Source organism: Apteryx mantelli, chromosome 7, assembly GCF_036417845.1.
Source record: "Apteryx mantelli isolate bAptMan1 chromosome 7, bAptMan1.hap1, whole genome shotgun sequence".
Taxonomy (NCBI): domain Eukaryota; kingdom Metazoa; phylum Chordata; class Aves; order Apterygiformes; family Apterygidae; genus Apteryx; species Apteryx mantelli.
The window spans coordinates 15,421,498-15,438,607 of NC_089984.1; the positions used below are offsets into that span (position 1 = coordinate 15,421,498).

At 37.2% G+C, this 17,110-nt stretch overlaps 1 protein-coding gene across 1 annotated transcript in view; it reads left to right on the plus strand.

Moving 5' to 3' along the window:
- The first annotated feature begins 1,249 nt into the window (after window positions 1-1,249).
- The window catches only part of LOC106493382 (rap1 GTPase-GDP dissociation stimulator 1-like), a 40,647-nt gene continuing 24,786 nt past the window's right edge, over window positions 1,250-17,110 (plus strand). The window contains 4 exon segments of the mRNA XM_067299510.1: window positions 1,250-1,289; window positions 1,292-1,332; window positions 1,335-1,389; window positions 15,905-16,015. Of these exon segments, the coding sequence (XP_067155611.1) occupies window positions 1,250-1,289; window positions 1,292-1,332; window positions 1,335-1,389; window positions 15,905-16,015 (247 nt within the window).

Sequence of the window (17,110 nt, forward strand, 5' to 3'; positions counted from 1 at the left end):
CAGTACACACAACTGGCAAACACGTAAGCAGTTTTTCACATTACAAGATGTAATGAAGCAATCTTACCTTAGGACCTTCATTTTCCAATTCATTTGCAACTTTGCAAAACATGCCATGACAACTGGGGAAAAAAAAAATCCAGAATATATTCACCTTACTCTTCCTCTCCATAGGGACATCTGAAGGGACTATCTTTTTAATCATCTAGCAAGACAGTCAGTAAAGAGTGTCAACTTCCTCAAGAGGATCCCTGGGCTCCAAACTCATTATCATATTGCTTTTTATTTTTAGGAATCAGTGATTTTAACTCCCTTCAGTGATTATAACACAACAGTGCAGCAAAGTTTTAGAACGCTACAGATTTAGATCCCAGTGCTATTACCACAAACACTAACACGTAGTGACTGTTAGGTGGCACCACACTGGCAAGCTCAATCTACTTGCTGGAACAATCCTTAAATAGTATTAACAGCTCAAACTCATAGTACAGCAGTGCTGGGGGGTTGTAACGGATCCTTAACAGAACACAGTATATATTATTTAAGCCATCATATAACGGCTTGTATTTGTTCAAAGCTCAGCTCTCAAATAAGGTAAAGCTGGCTGAAAAAGGAAACAAAAACCATACATTTTTGAAACTGCTGACTGAAAGACAGCATTGGTTTTTCATGACAATTGCCAAAAAAAGAATTTTTAAAGATGTTCTACTTGATCAAAAATAAAGGTAAGTTGGAAATGGCAGCTTCAGGTTCTAATGCTGTCTTTATGGAAGGAAAAAGAATATGCCTATATATTTCAGTCACACGAATTTGAAAGGTGAGTGTGGAACGGAAATGATACTAAAATTAATTTGTATTAGACTTTCTCAAGTGTTCAGCACCCATCAGGTAAGATTCAGGTGTTTATATAATTTGGCCAGACTTCAAAGGTAGCTTCTGAGAGCTGCGCTCTTTTTAAACTTGGCTAGTGTACTTAGACACCAACAAGGGATCTGGTTGCTCTTGAAAATCTGTCCCTTATTAGGTTCAATAGTCATTCTCCTGAATGACAGCAAAGGGAAATTCAATATAAATTATTCTGAAGATCTGAAAGGTTCTCTCCCAGCATGATAATTACTGTGTTTCCATTTCCGTTAATGACATCTAAGAACTGGAAACAAGCAGTGGTGGAGGATTAAGTAATTATGGAGTATAAGATGTATTTGAAGAGCACGGTCACAGAAAAAGCGAGAAGGAGAAAAGAGAGAGCATGCTGTGGGCTGCTCATAAGCCTAAAAGCTATAAAATATTCTCCTTATTCACAGCTTGCTAGCTGTAAAGGACAGAGACTCACAGTACAGATCAGCTATTCTTCGTTGTCCCCGCTCTGGAGAGCTACAGCCTTTATGGGTAAGTAAAGCTCTTGTTAACCATAGATAGATGTGATCTCTCATACATTATTAATTTTTTTCTCATATAGGAGTTGTAAGTGTATTTGATGATAGAAATAAGAAACTAATTTAGGATCATTTAAATAATGAAAGTGTAATTATAGGATAAATGCATTACAATAAGTGACCTGAAATTTGTGTCTTATTTTAAACAATACTTAACAGTTAGTCACATGCAAACAAAGGTTTGTTTAAATAACATTAGCAAATTGTGAGGAGGGCAATGAAAATGAACTTAAAGCATTGGAAATTTATGAGTCTTTGTGAATTTAAATACCTTCAGAGGAACTAAAATTCTTAATTCTGCATTGACAGTACAACATACATCAAAGCAAAGCTGCTCACGTATGGCTGTACATACTTATTGTGCTTTGTAAAGCACCACAGAAAAGACTGGAGCTGCATTTAAATGGTCTGGCCTTTGAATATGCTTCCCTATGACTCAACTATTAGCTTAGATAAAGACAGAGTGTAAGCCTTTAACTATGAATGTTCCGTGTGAAAGGAGTGACATTCATACTCCATTTGAAATACACTTTGGGGATTTTATTTTCCATTATTCTTCAGATCACTGAAAGATATCAGGTAACTAAATCAAAAGATTGAGCTTTTCTACCTTCGTTCACATGATGGTAACTTGCTCCACAACTAGACCCCATGACATCAGTGACATCCTACAGTATTACTCAACACACTTAAAGGTGAAAAAATCTAAGTGGAGTCAGACAACTGAGCAGCTGTTTAGAATTACCTTACTAGTCAATTAAATAATTATTCAAGTGAAGTCAAACCTCTTGGTAGTTTTGGGACACTCATAAAAAGCAGGTTAAAATACAAATTAAAAGCACCATAAATAGTATAAGACATGGACAAAAAAATATGTGGAATCAACCAGTATTACACAGGCATTTTGGTACTGCTTCTGGCCTAAACCAGTTCTATTTGAACAGAATTATTTCTGTAGGACTGTTTCTGTTCTGATTCAGCTGAAGATAGCTGATCTTAGCCTTGTCTTGGGGCATTCTTTTCCTTCTGTTCCCACTTTGTTTATGTGTACCTGTCCTATTCAGCAAGTATCTCAGAATAAGCCCTGGATGATGGCGGCTCACTGAGTTTTTACTTCTGCCCTTGTTATTGCTCTTTACAGCATGCATTTAGCCACACAGCATTGTTTCTGCTCCTCAAGTATGAACCCTTGGGAGAACAACAAATGACAAACAGCAAACCATACACTTATTTCCTATTTGTCAAATTCCTTTTCAAAACAAACATTCATTCATGTAAAACACTAACAACTTAAGCAATTTTTAGACATAGCCTGTGTTAGCTACATCACACCTCAATATTAAAACCATCCTTGACAGTATTACAAATTCTTTGTGTGTGTGGTTCTCTGCCTTCCCCAGCACCTTACTATACACTACTTGCTTCTTCAACAGCATTATATCTTAATACATTAATATCACAGGGAAATCCCAAGGCTGCTGATTTTAATTCAAGCTTTTCTTTTTTTTCTTATAGATTTTTAAAGCAGTGTGTCAGAGGCACTTAATAAACTGGAGTCAAAGCTTGTTGCTTACCAGTACCTGAGGGAAATTCAGCCACTCTTGTCGAGTTAGGATCTAGACATCAAAGTCAATAAAGCTATCCTGACTTATACCAGCTGAGAGTAGGAAAGACCGGGTCCTAAACTACATGGTTTTGAGCAACAAACTCCTCAAAGTGTCTCACAGCTTCGTTTCAGCTATGCGTTCTTTATGCTCTGTGAAACAAAGCGCTGACACTTGAGCAAAGACAGTGGTTGACAGTAATACTTCACCGCCTGTGTTTTCATCTTTGTTTGTTTCTAAACTCATCAACTTGTTTGTGCCACAAGGTCACTGACAATCTGAAAAACAACCGTTTTGGCTCTGTGACAGTCGAAGTTACTTTCATCACCTATTCACTTAAAACAATGGTTCCTGTGCTTTGGATCCCTCCGCCACCACCACTCATGGAAAACGCTAAATTAAATAAAATATCGTGTTTCCTGGGAAGAGTTATCATTTTACTACTCTAATATCAAAAATCCAATTCATATTTTATGTTTTTCTAACGAAGAGCCAATTTAAAATAAAATAAATACAAAAAAAGTACTCCATTCAGTACTCAGTCCAGCAAAAGCATAGTGACAGCATATTCCTGTCTAAAAACTGGTATGGGGATTTTGCTGGGGTGCTTTGTAGATCAGAGTCTAAAATTACTGCCCTCTTTAGACTGAAAATATTTGGGGCTCATCTGCTCAGCTTTACTAAAAAAACTCTAGAAGCTCCAAAGACAACTCCTTTATTACCTCTATATATGAGCGTATAAAAAGTGTCAAAAAGCACATTGCATCTGCTAACGATGTTTCTTCTCACTATGGTGGATGCTCTTTTACAAGACCTTGTTAACTGCGACATAACACTAGAAAATTTAGCTAGGTACCCTATCTAGATAAATCTCAAAAGAATTTATGTAACACCTATATAACGGAAACCCTTTATCCAATGAGAAATGCAAATGCCTTTGGGAAAGATAGGTGGCAATTCTCTTACAGGAATATTTAATGGATGAGAAGCAGGTAAACAGTTTTCAGAAAGAAAATGGGAATACACACCCACTTAAGACAGAAAAATTACCCATTGTTTCAGATGAGAGAATATTTTTAAGAGGGTAAGAAATACCAGAAACAAGTATTTGGAATAAATACTGTTCAGCCAATTTGTTGAAACATCTTACACACCAAAAACTATTTCATCAAAAGCGTTTCAACATTCTAACTTTTCTGTGCAAAAGAAGTACAATAGTATGAAATCTAATCACAGAGTAAAATGTACAAACACAACACAGTAATAGAATCTTATGACTCTGAGTTCTCGCCCTGCCTCCTTTATTAAATATTTCCTTTCCTTTCTTTCTCCAAATCTCCTCTCAAACACTTTAGTATGTTTTGATATTAAAAAAAAAAGTCTTAGATAACTTCTAATGATTGTAAGGATTGCTTCCTGGCAAATAAGAAGAGAAGACCTGCCGAGACTTTTGAATCTGAAAGTTTTAGGTTTTCTGAAAAAAGCTTGCATAGCTTTATATAAACTTAGGTGTGAACTAGTTTTGTGCTGGAAAACCTTAGTCCAATATTCAGATCAGAAAGAAGATATACAGATAGAAGATAAGCATGTTATCTTGCACTGGCTGGAGTTGTTATAAATACAAACTGTGCCTAAAAATACACTACAACTGAGTGTGTGCAAGCTGCTTTATTGAGTTTATTTCACTAGTACAACCGGAGTTTTCTCAAGATGTCATCATGCACAAGTCTGCTCCCTTTCCAACAGTACTGTTTGATATAATCCTACACTTACACTAGCAGCAGCAGAAGTCAGCTAGTGGGAGTTCCCAGTAGCACATCCTTTGCAGAGTCGAACGCTGCACTCCAGCCCTCCCCACAGGCTCCTCCGATGCCCAGTCAACATCAACCCACCTGTACAGCATAGCCAAAACCTTTTCATGCAGTGCAGGTAGCACTACAACACATTAAAGTGGGGAAAAAAAATTAAGAATTACATTGTCTGAATCAAATTTGCAAAGGTGTTAGGACACCTGTTCTGTCTACTTACATAGATAGCTAAATACCTTTGAAAATCCGATTCTTATTGCTCCACTGGAAACAACCACACAAATAACAGGTCACAGATATCAATAAGGCGAGGTATCAAAAAGCAGATTCTGCTGAGTAACCCAGGATTAGGAATAGAGCTCTAAAACACAGGTCACGTTACAGCAATATGTTACTTGTACTAAGCACTGATAGATCTTGTAAGGCCACAATTTTTAAAACGTGTGTCAGCTCTTGGAATGATCTTTGTTTTCAGTATCAGATGTCTTACGCTGCATAATACAGCCAGAAGCCCCTAACTAGGAAAAAAATATTCTCAGCACATCCGCTGTGCAATCACCTTTGAGGCTATCTTCCAAGGATCTTTTTCTTGTCCCTGTAAAGTGATATAATGGGGTTGAATCGCATGTCAAGATCAGCACTGAGTGCTGCAAAAACTTCAGGCAATGCCCTCAGAAAAAAGCTGCCAGAATTTACACAAGTTCCCGCTACAGTGAGTTATTCCAGAAACTATTTAATTCATAAGGAACCTCCGTAACTTCCCTGTAGACCATGTGGCACCCTTATCTACTTCAACAGTGCAGAGGCAAGATCCTTCTCTCTTGATGGGTCTTTCCACATCTTGGTTGGAGACATACAAGCAATTAGCAAGGACAAGACAGGTGTAGGCAGACAATGAGTTGCCTTTTGAGGATTACAGTAATATACTTTTCCAGAATTCACCAGAGAAGCAAGGAAGAAAATGTCTTTTCAAGTATCACAACGTAGCTTTACGCTATACCCTCCTAATTCTATGCAATATGCCTACATCAAATAGCATATGCCACATACAAGTGGAACATAGAAATGCCCAGGCCTATGAGTTTCCCTGCATAGACAACAATCCTAAATTAGACCCTGAAAGCTCAGGAGTTTAAATCTGGACTGTGGGCACTTTATGTTGCGCCAGTTTAGGTAGAGTCCAAACTCAGAAGGCCAGTATTTGTATTTACTTCATTACTCAGCATCTATCCCGTTAGCCTTCAAGCTACTCAGCTCTCCTGTTGAGACACCCTCCTCCAGTCATGCCATGTGGCTGGGTCTTCCACCCTACCTAGTCCTGTTCTCTAGACTGTACATGGTCATGCTCTCTTCACTGCAGCAACACATGTTCTGGCTTTAGCTGTGCTCCGTGTTCCAGCAACAGCCACATGCCAACCAAAACCTCCACAGCCAACCAAGTGGTTTTCAAAACAACCCCTGTCCATAACTAGATTATGTGGCACTGCCATGCCAGGGAAGAAATGGCACGTCTTCCTAGTTTTCTAGCCCCTCCTTCTGGGGTCTACCCCTAATGCTTGTCAGCACTTTTTTCTCATGATGACACAGGCTGGGGTCTGAACAACACTGATGTTACTGTCTCTCTTGTGTATTTATGTCTTCAACATCCATCTGCACTCCAAGCAGACTGCTTACCATGGACATTTGAGGACTGATGTTTTAATATCAATGCAAAGGTTTGTTTTTTCCCCTCCACAGCTGTTCTACTTGGCTGAGCAAGCCCTTGCAGGAGTTGTCAGCCAAAGGATATTAGTGTTTTCTCTGCTATGGAGTCTAATCATTTTTTCTTCCACTGACAGCTCTTCAAGCTAAATTTAGGGAGTCAGGGAAAATTAGACTGAATTTTATTTGGCTGAAACTATATGTATATGGAAAGCAGGCCATAATGACCAAAGGAAAGGGTTCCTTTACTTTGTGCTGCACAACTAGTGAACATGAGCAAATACCAAGTCCATAATCTAAAGGATAGCTTCATTAATAAGATGTATAGTAACTGTGTGATCAAGGGCACCTGTAGAGACCAACATGACTCAAAAAATACAGAAAACTAGGTCTCCAGTGAGTTAGTGAGACAGAGCTGGGATTCCATTCATTCACATAAACCAAATCAGTCAATTTATGCCCAACTGTCACAATTTGTCCCATTACTTATCTGCTCCCATTGCTCTAGAGTCAGCACATAACTTTGCCAGTTCTGACAAGCTATCCCTATGTTTCACAATAATTGATGAAATCAGCACCTCCTGGAATCACGCAGCTACAGAAGAAGCTGAACTTCGATTTAAACCAGCAAGTTTCCCAACCTCTTGTTTACAAACAAAAACCACAATACATTGTTGTTCATGCAGAAAGAAAATAATTCTTAGGTGCATTACTCATTATTTTTGAGCATAGTGCATTTGTAGCTATTCCTGCAAGTCTGTCTTATAAAACTGCATGCTGGTGTTTTCACGCCTAGTTGTGTAGGCAATTAAAGTATCTGGGAGCTCAGGCTCCAGCATTAGCCTACCAAACTACCATATATCAAACAGACCTGTTCTTTAAGTACTGTGTTATAGTTTAATTATTGGGCACAAAAAAAAAGTGCCTACTTGTACACAAAGTTACAGCAACATTTAATTTCTTAACAGTGAATTTTATTCCTATTCACCATCCTTCAAAACAAGAATAAATTTAGCAAATAAGACTAAGCAGCTTTTCATACTGTGGGTCATCTCTTGAGCACATATGTTCTCTGACTGCACTCAGCTGGCTTTCTTCTGACTTGTCTCCCTGATCTATTTCAGGTTATCCTAAGACAATTGTATCTTTCCTCTTATCTGTTTTCAGTCTGGGTTCTGCTGCCTTTCTTCCTAAAGAGCCTATAGGGCACAGCATCAGTCACAGGCTAGTAGTACATGCACCACCTCTAACTTTTTTCTCTTGCCTTTCCTGTATTCCCTCCTGGGCAGAACTCAATTACCCAAAAACAAGTTTGTCAAAATTTAGAGATTTTTTTTTTTCCTGTCCAACTCCATTTCACAATCAATTGACATTTTTCTCACCAGTGATAATATATCAATTTTTGTTAACACCAGGAATGTGCAGATCTTTTTCCACCTCTGAATCTGAATTTTGCTATTAGTTTATCACAAATATCACCTTCTGATCATATGACACATAGCTGAGTCTTACTGACATGGTGTAAAAAAAAGAAAAAATCCCACTCAAAAATGCAGCATTTCTAGATCTCCACTATCTAGCTGTTAATATTTCCAAGTTCTTTACTCTTATGTTTTTAAGTTAGAACTATACCTACTGTTTCATCATGCAGGGGCAATCATATTCTTAGTAAAGCAATGCTCTGAAGAGAACCACTCCATCACCCATTTGTGCTCTGACATCTTCTCTGACGCCAGCCTGGAGTCAGGGCCAAAGGAAAATTAAGCATTCTGGACAAACTGCAGGCCAAACAGCAGATGAATGATAAGAAACTCCACAGAAATAAAGGCTAAGTGGTGGTAATCCGCTCCCCACCCCCTCGCAATGCTCTTCTGTCTAATGGTTAATGTTTAATCTTTAAAAATCCAACACTGTATCCAGCCATAGCAACCAGATGCTGACCCCCTTGTGTCCTTTAGCTATTTTCTTTTTCCACTTCACTGCTAGGTGTTCCTAGTATTCTTCACCTCATTGTTTGACCAAAGGTACTAGGTGGGGGGAGGGATGGAGTTTAATGCAACACATGTGGCACCGAGTCAAAGAGCATTTGTGGCTGTCCTGGCTATCTATGACAATTACACAATTTCTAGATGTGGATTACATGAAATTGTCTTACATTTTTTGTAATTAATAGGGAACATTAACTACTAGTCAATCAGGCTTAAACACCTGTTTTCATCATCCTTGTACCCTGCAGCTCAAGCTGAACAGCAAAAATATCTCCTTAATCTGCTGCATTCTCATTTTCTTCTCCTGAATAGTAAAACGTTCAAAGGTGAATCCTATTGGATCATAAGCATGGACCAGTGCTCTGAAGAGTTCAGGGTGAGTCAGTGCAATCCAGAAAGGCTGCAAAAGCAATGGGCAAAGGCCAAATTTTGTGGATGATGCAGAAACAGTGGACTTTCCTTTATTTTCTATTTCTTAGCAACAAGTATTTTTAAAGTATATATAGGAACTGTAGACATTTGGCTATTAACAATGAGAATGTTCACCGATAGTCAAGACCAGGAGGAAAAAATATTGGACAGAATATGAAGAAAAGAATATTGGGCAGAATACTGCCCTTTTCAGATTCTGAGAGTAAAAGGAAACCTTGACATCTTTCAAACATTAAAGATAGATGCCTAATGCAGACAGATGTAGTTAATGAAGTAAGCGATCTGTATCTTCTCTGACAGATTTCAGTCAAGACTTGTCAAGTTTGCCAATAAATAAAACAAAACAGCTGGGAAAGGATTTAGCCTTCTCCTTACTGTTAGGAGCAGTAGAAGAGAAGCTTTAATTCCCAGTTAATGACACAGCTCCAGCCTTATAGGATAATCTATACTAGCCATCCATTCCTACTCCTTTCCTTAAGTGGTTTGCTGAGAGATGCAGGCACAAGCTAGATGCAAAGACTATATATGCCTACACGATCACCACAGGACTGCCCAAGCTGAAGTAATTTAGAAAAGTCTCAAATGTCATTCCAAATGAAGCATCTTAGCTTTCAACTGCATGCTGCCACACATTGATTGATGCCTTAAGCTCAATTCAGCTTAATTAAACCAAGAACATTCCAGTAAACGTTCAGAAAATTGCAAATTAAAATGCCTCCTCAAATTTTCAAAAATATTTCAAAATGTTAATTTCTTCCTCCTTTTCTATAGTCTATGCTAATTTTTAATAAAGCAAATGTGTCCACAAAGCAAAAGTCATTCTGTCCACAGACTTTTTCAAGCAACTTCCACTCAGGAAAACCTTGGAGGAAAAAAGCAAACCATCTTCTCCCACATATAGTTACTATCATGATTATGCAAAAGCTAGCAAGACTTTTCTCAGTATAATCCAAAAAATCTACTTTTATTGCAAATTCTTTATAGCTACAGAATAGATGTGAGTAACCTAACACCCTTTACAAAGAAATAAGAGTAAAAAAAAAAAGTCAGGTGAGCTGTTCATAATTATATCTCTATCATCCTTAGGATATTGGTTTTAAATTCTCTCCCCAACTTCTTTTAATTTAATGATTATTTGCTACATGTCATCACCCTTGAGTGCAATGACAAAGACACAAAACATCCAACATGGCTGTAAGTGGCTTTTCATAGAGACCTAGACAATAGCTTATCTGATTTATGGGACAATTTTCTTGCCATGGGTGTAGAAGTCTGAAGGGATGGAGAATCTGTTCCTCCTATACTTGGGTTTACACATCAGGATAAGATCGTTCTATTGGAAAGAATACAAGTCAGCCAAATCCCAGGACAGTCACATGCCTTTCTAGAGATGGAATATAACAATTCACCACTAGAGAAATTCAAAAAGCTTTTCTCAAATTGAATTGCACCTTCCTTCCCCTTGTCCCTCCCTTTTCCAGTAGAGTCACTGAAGTCAAAAGAAGCAGCTTTTAATTCCCCTGATTACAGCAAAACTGCTGTAACCATACAGCTGCTCACAGTGAACAGAAGTGTATTTGACCCCACAAGCTTTATTTGCTGTTAACACACGCACACTTACCAGCCCTTCCAGATTTTTTCATCTTCAATTTATTCCTTTTTTATTTCATTACCAAGTAAACATAATATCCCATTCCTAGAACAGGAGACCTGGAGCCTTACAATTCTTCTACTCAGTATGCAGGCACATTTATTATGGTAGGGTTATATAAAAGATTTTGGATCTCCTGTGGATCAGGCATTAACTTTGCTATATTAGAAAAGAGCATTAAAGAAAATACTGTGAGAAAATGAAGACTTACAGCTACAACAATTTTGCAGGTAGACACGAGACTAAGAATGCAGATCAAGTTTTCTTTATTATTAAATTGCTAGAAAGACCTGACAGCTATTTTTCATCATTCTGGTTTGAAATTTTAGTTTCTCCAGGACTCCTCTTGTGCCTTCCAACTACTCTTGACCTGCAGAATTCTTGCAGTTTATCAACACAAACCATCACCCCTTAACTGCTACACAAGATGCGATTCTGATTAACCATAGAGCCTCTTGCATTCCCTGCACTGGTGATAAAATAAATTTTCCAGAAAATCAGAAGAAAGAAGAGGCCAGATGATAATTACTTTGTGGAACTCATTGCCACTGTATGTTCTGGAAGCTAAAATACAATCAAGTTCAAAATAAAGACATTAATGAGTTCGAGTGCAACTCAACAAGATGAACATGCTGAAATTTCAAGCTAAGAAAATCCCTAGAGGAGTTTGCTAAAAGCTGAGAGTATACCAGGGAAAGGATTCTGCCTTCTTTTACTGTTCCTTCATCACCTATTACCAAAAATTGCCAGAGACATTACACTGAGATATATGGACCTCCGTTCTAAACAATTACTTTGTCTTTATGTTCCTGAAAACCACATTAACTTATTTTCCAGCTTTGAATATTATCAGAGTCCCTAGAAGAATCTTCTAAAATATATCAAAGATAAGCAACAGAAGAATAAGTTTAGCATGCAAAGTTACTGAAGGAAAGGGCCAATATTTAAATAGACACATATGGGTAGGCATTCTGCTGGAGTAAGTTGTTTCAAGTCCTTTGAACTCCCACAAGTCTGGTTCCTACACCTCTACTCAGTAGTTCAGGCACAGATTTATGTGGTGATCACTTCTTCCAAATTAATAATCTAGCTTTCAGCTCAAAAAAGAAACTGTTATACTTCAACCTCCAGAGATTTCTAGGTTCAGACCCTGCATATATCAATGAAAAAGTAAAATTAGAACTGTCCAAATGAGCCCCAGAGTCCATTTTCTCTCTTGCAGAGTCAATTACTGAAGCTGAACAATAAGTTTCTGTTGAAAAATGCTGATTCAAGAGAAAGAAAATATGCCATGAGTACATGTTGATTCTGTTAAAATTCTCCTCAGAAACCAGGCAGGCAGGCAGGCACACCAGTCGACCAGCTGGCTAGCCTGGCTGGCTTCTTTCCAGCTTGCCTACCAGCCAGCCAGGCAGCCCCTCACTGCCAACTGGGAAACCAGCAGATCTGCAGAAACCGAAACAAATTGTTCTGTTTTGCCTGAAGTTCCAGGATGTCGACATTCTGTTCCAGCATGGAATGACACAAAATGTCAACAACCCAGAATTTTTCACAAAACAGAAATACCTTTTTCTGGCCAATTTTAGTCACAATCTGTATGTGTGCTGTTATTATTGCCTCTCCACAAAACAACTGTGTTTTACAGTGCCTTCTTTATAATTCCACTTCAGATGCAAGGACTGAAAGACAATGAGTACTGAGCGATCAGTGCTACGTTGATTAAATTAAACAAGTTTAACATACAACATGAGAAAATTCTGAACAATAGTATTGGACAAGATGGTTCAGTATCTTAAGATAGCTACAGTTAAACACTGACTTCTACAAGACTTCCATAAAAACAGCTTGGTCAGCTACTTGGTTGATTTTGCTGCTTATAGTACTAATTTCACAACACAATAGACTGTAACCAGATGGGATATTTTCAAGGACTTTGACTGCCATCACACATATGGTGTTATTCCACTGATCTGTTCTCCAGAGAAATAACAAACCACCTGGATTTCTAATTATCACTACACCAACCTGTTGAGTGACCAGACTGATGTAGGCTCTATTCTCTGCTATTTGTAAAATAATCTCCTCCAATTTAAGAGATTCTGCTGGCTTTTTGTTTTTTAAATACATCTTAACCATATTAGAAAAGTCGTTGAAAATATCATAATAGCCCTGATTAGGGGATAGAGTACTAGAGATTAAATGAATTACTTCATACTAATGCATTTGGGGTCTTGATAAGGATGAAGTCATACAGTTCAGTAGATCATTCATTCTCATAGGCTCCTAGTTTGTTTCAAATTGCTTTACCACCCACCTTTCACCCACCCCCCAACTCCCACTAGATCTAGTTTAAGATCAAAGCTAATTCATCTGCCAGGTTGCTTGGGTGATTTTTATTATTTTAGGGGAAAGTGCATTCTAGGTGTACTTCATTCATACAAAATCCTATACTCAGCAGATTGTGGCAGCAGAACCTGACAGAAATGGAAACCAGTGATTAAAGTTAATTTTTTTAAGCAGGTCAAAGGAAATCATCCTATTGTAGACTTATCTATTCAAAAAATTCATCTCTTTCCACTAATAAAAAAAGGCAATAAATCAAATAATCTACAATTTTAACACTAATTTTCCTATCAGTTTTATGCCTGCATTGCCCTTAGAGCACAGGATTTTGAAAAACCCATGAAAGGAGACAAAAAACATAGCTACTTTCAACTACAAAGCCTCTCCAAGAGAGATCAATGCCTACAGACTGTTTCTTACTCAGAATAAATTATAATATTGAACAGTTTTCCCCACATGGATTTTTCCCTGATGAATCCAGGCATTCTGAAGATGGCAACTTCTTTAAAGCACAAAAACATAAAATTGTTATTGTTCATAAATAACAGCTTCTCATTTTTTTCCAACACCAAAACACAATTTTTCTTCTCAAAGAGCATTATTAATGGCTGTTATTGTCCTACTTGCCCTCCCTTTTTTTTCTTCCTCCTCTCTTTTAAACAGCTCAAGACACTATTACTTCCTCTGAAGAAATCTGTTCCTGCATGTGCTAAACTCACACATTTTAATTTAAAAAAAAAACCTCACATTTACTAATGGACCCATTGAGGAGAGAGAAAAATACTGAATCCATCGAACAAAAAGAAACGATAAATTATTAATCCTAGGCAAGTACTGAGGAATTTCTAGGCCACAACTCATGACTCATCTTTTTCATTAAAATAGTTTGTGGAGCAGAAGTGTTCCACAATACTACAGTTCTGGTAATATTTTACATTATATTCTACTATAAGTTAATTGGTTCAGCCATTGGTTTCCCAGTATATACATATATATATATATATATATATATATATATATATATATATATAAAATTTCTTAGATTAATTTCGGCCACACTAGGTCCTTTCTTTTTCAGGAAGGAGTTGGAGGAGCCTTCAGCTTAAAAGGGCAGAGGAATAGGTTTAGAACAAATCAATAAAAAAAATGGCAATGAATTGTCAGGACTAGATAGTATTCCCCAGAGTTTAAAAGGAATTCAAAAATGAATCACCAAATAATTAACTGATGTGTAGAATACCATTTAATTAACTACAGGATTAATAGGGCAGAAAGCAGTACAAATGGCATGAATTTATAAAAACATTTACAGAGAATTCTGGAAATTACAGTATAGAAGTCTGATCTCTCCACAGGTAAATTGCAGCAACTGTAGTAAAGCACAAAATCAGTATACAGACAAACATGGTAAAATGGGAGAGAATTTATACGACTTCTGCAGAGGGAAGTAATGCTCAGTTTTCTCTCCCCCTCTCTCCCCCTTCCAATATATGTATTTTTAAGGGGTTGGCAAGAAGGTGAATAAAGGAGATATAGTTAACGCATGGCATTTTGGATTTCCACAAAGTGTTCAATAAGGTACATCTTCAAAACTATCTTGGGATAACAGAGATGGTTATTTGGTGAAGGCTGAAGAGCAGAATAAAATGAATGCTTTCACAACAGAAAGCCATAATTATTAGAGATTACCTTTATTGGAACCTGCATCATTCATTGTACTCAAACCATCTGGAAATGGTGGAATGACAAGAAGCTTACTGATTGTTTGGAGTATTCAAAATTAAAATGACTGTAGAGAGTTGCAGAAAGATATTATGATACTGTATAATTTGGGATACAGAGGCAGATCCAATTCAGTGTTTGTAAATGAGAAACAAAAGATATGGGGAAAAGGAGTCCTAATTATGAATCATAACTCCCTCTGCCTAGAGGAGTTCTCAGAGTGATTCTGAAGAGCTGTAGAAAAACAGTGTTAGAAAGCTTAAAAAAAGAAAAAGAAACAGAACATTGCAATTGCTGTTTCAATCTCAGTGCACTTATATCTTGAAAACTGCTTAGAATTCATTCCTCACCCCCCAAAAATAAAATGGAACTAGAAAAAATAATTGAGAAGCGTAATCAAACCTTTTGTAGGAGGAAATATTAAATGAATTATCAGAAAGATTACAAAGGAGGGATGTAATAAAAATCCATATAATCATGGCAAGCATGGAAAAGGCAAATAGCAAATGATCATTTTTTCCTCGTACTACAACAGCTCAAAGACCAGTCTTGAGATTTTCAGTGGACATTTTAAAACAAAGGAAAGTAATTTCCTCATACAATAGTTAAATTGTGGAACCCATTGACATAGCATGCAATGGAGGTCAAAAGTATAAATGACTTCAAAAAGTAACTAAATTCATGGAAGAAAAGTCCATCAATAGGTATTAAGTATAATGACGTAAATACTATATATGTTTCCAAAGTCCAGGTCTCAAGTTGCCAGAGACTAAAGTATGTTACCACAGCTGCTTTGTTCTCACATTCTTCCGGTGCTTGCTACCGGCCACCACCAGAGAGTAAACATACAGCTAGTTGAACTGCAAGTACTGTCATTATTATAAAGGGGTATTTAGAATTGACAGACTTTATGTGCTTAATTATTTCTCTCTCCTCTCCCCTCAAACTTCACCACAAATACTGTATGTTAATTTCTTTTTCCAGAAAGAACTTATCTCTGCATGTTTATGGCTGTACAAGAGCTACGTGTTGTCTGACAAGTGGACCAAACCCTTGCCTTCATACTTTTGGATGAAATGAGTTATTTAATGAGTATATTTAGATCTAAACCCTTCAGAAGATGGGATTATGGTCAACCATCGTCACTGGAAAGAAATACCAAAAGTCTTCTGTATTTTTCATACTGGCTCACCACTGTTTTCCATCCCATTCTGTTTAGAAAACCTGAGCCAACACCTGGAGTGCCTGGGACTCTGTGGAGGTGACATGGATGCTGAAGAGCAGATCCTTGAAAGTCTAAATGGGATTCTCCTGGCTCTTGCTAAAGATAGCTAAGTATCACTCTAAGACCACTTTCTAACCATTTACACAACCCAAAAGCATTCCCTGGTGCTTGTCATCTATTCTGATATGTATCAAAACAAGTGATCATTGCTGGAACTATCAAACTCCTCAACCTTTTTTGTGGTTTTATTTTCTCTTTGTATACTCTCAAATCTACCCGTGACCAGATAAAGTTACTGGTCAAAACCACCTGAAGTTGCAAAGAAATTCCCAATCTCATATTCTATTGAGAAACAAACTCTTAGGACTAAAATTGGGATGACCCAATCCAAATACAGGTTTAATAGGAACCGACTACTGCAAAGCACTCAGCTCAGACATACAAGTGGACAACACAAACCTCTGGAATACATTTCAAGGAATATTTAGTAAATTAGGTAAAATTGTTAGTAACAGATCTAGAAGAACAATGCTAAATCACTTAAGTCACACAAATTATAAAAAATAAGTTTATGACTAACTACATAACATTAACCATGAAAATGCACTATTTATTCATGTAACAGGAAGGAGTACAGGCATAACTCGTTTTATTGCTCTTTACAGATATTGATTTTTTTTTTTTAATTGAAGGTTTGTGGCAACCCTGCATCAAGGAAGTCTATCAGCGCCATTTTTCCAACAGGCATGTGCTCACTTCTTGTCTGTGTCACATTTTGTACATTTTTTTTTTAGACATAATGCTATTGCACGCTTAAGAGACTACAGTATAGTGTAAATATAACTTTTATATGCACTGGGAAACAAAAAAATTTGTGTGACTCGCTTTATGGCAGTGGTCTGGAACTGAATCTGCAATATCTCCAAGGTATGCCTGCAACAGACAATGCATTCAATTTAAGTTACTGGGCACATTTAAGTTTATAGATGCTTATTCTACATGATGTACAGTAGTCATAATGTAGATAAACAAAAATGGATTTCTGGAAGTAATTTTCATATGAACAAACATTCAGGCTAAAGTTCCTGAAACATCTTCTGAAACACAGATGACTCACTCAAACATTCAAATAATCCCCAAAATTAGAGCAAAACAAACTTCCTAGTTATTTACAGACTTTATCTGAGCACTCTGTTACTA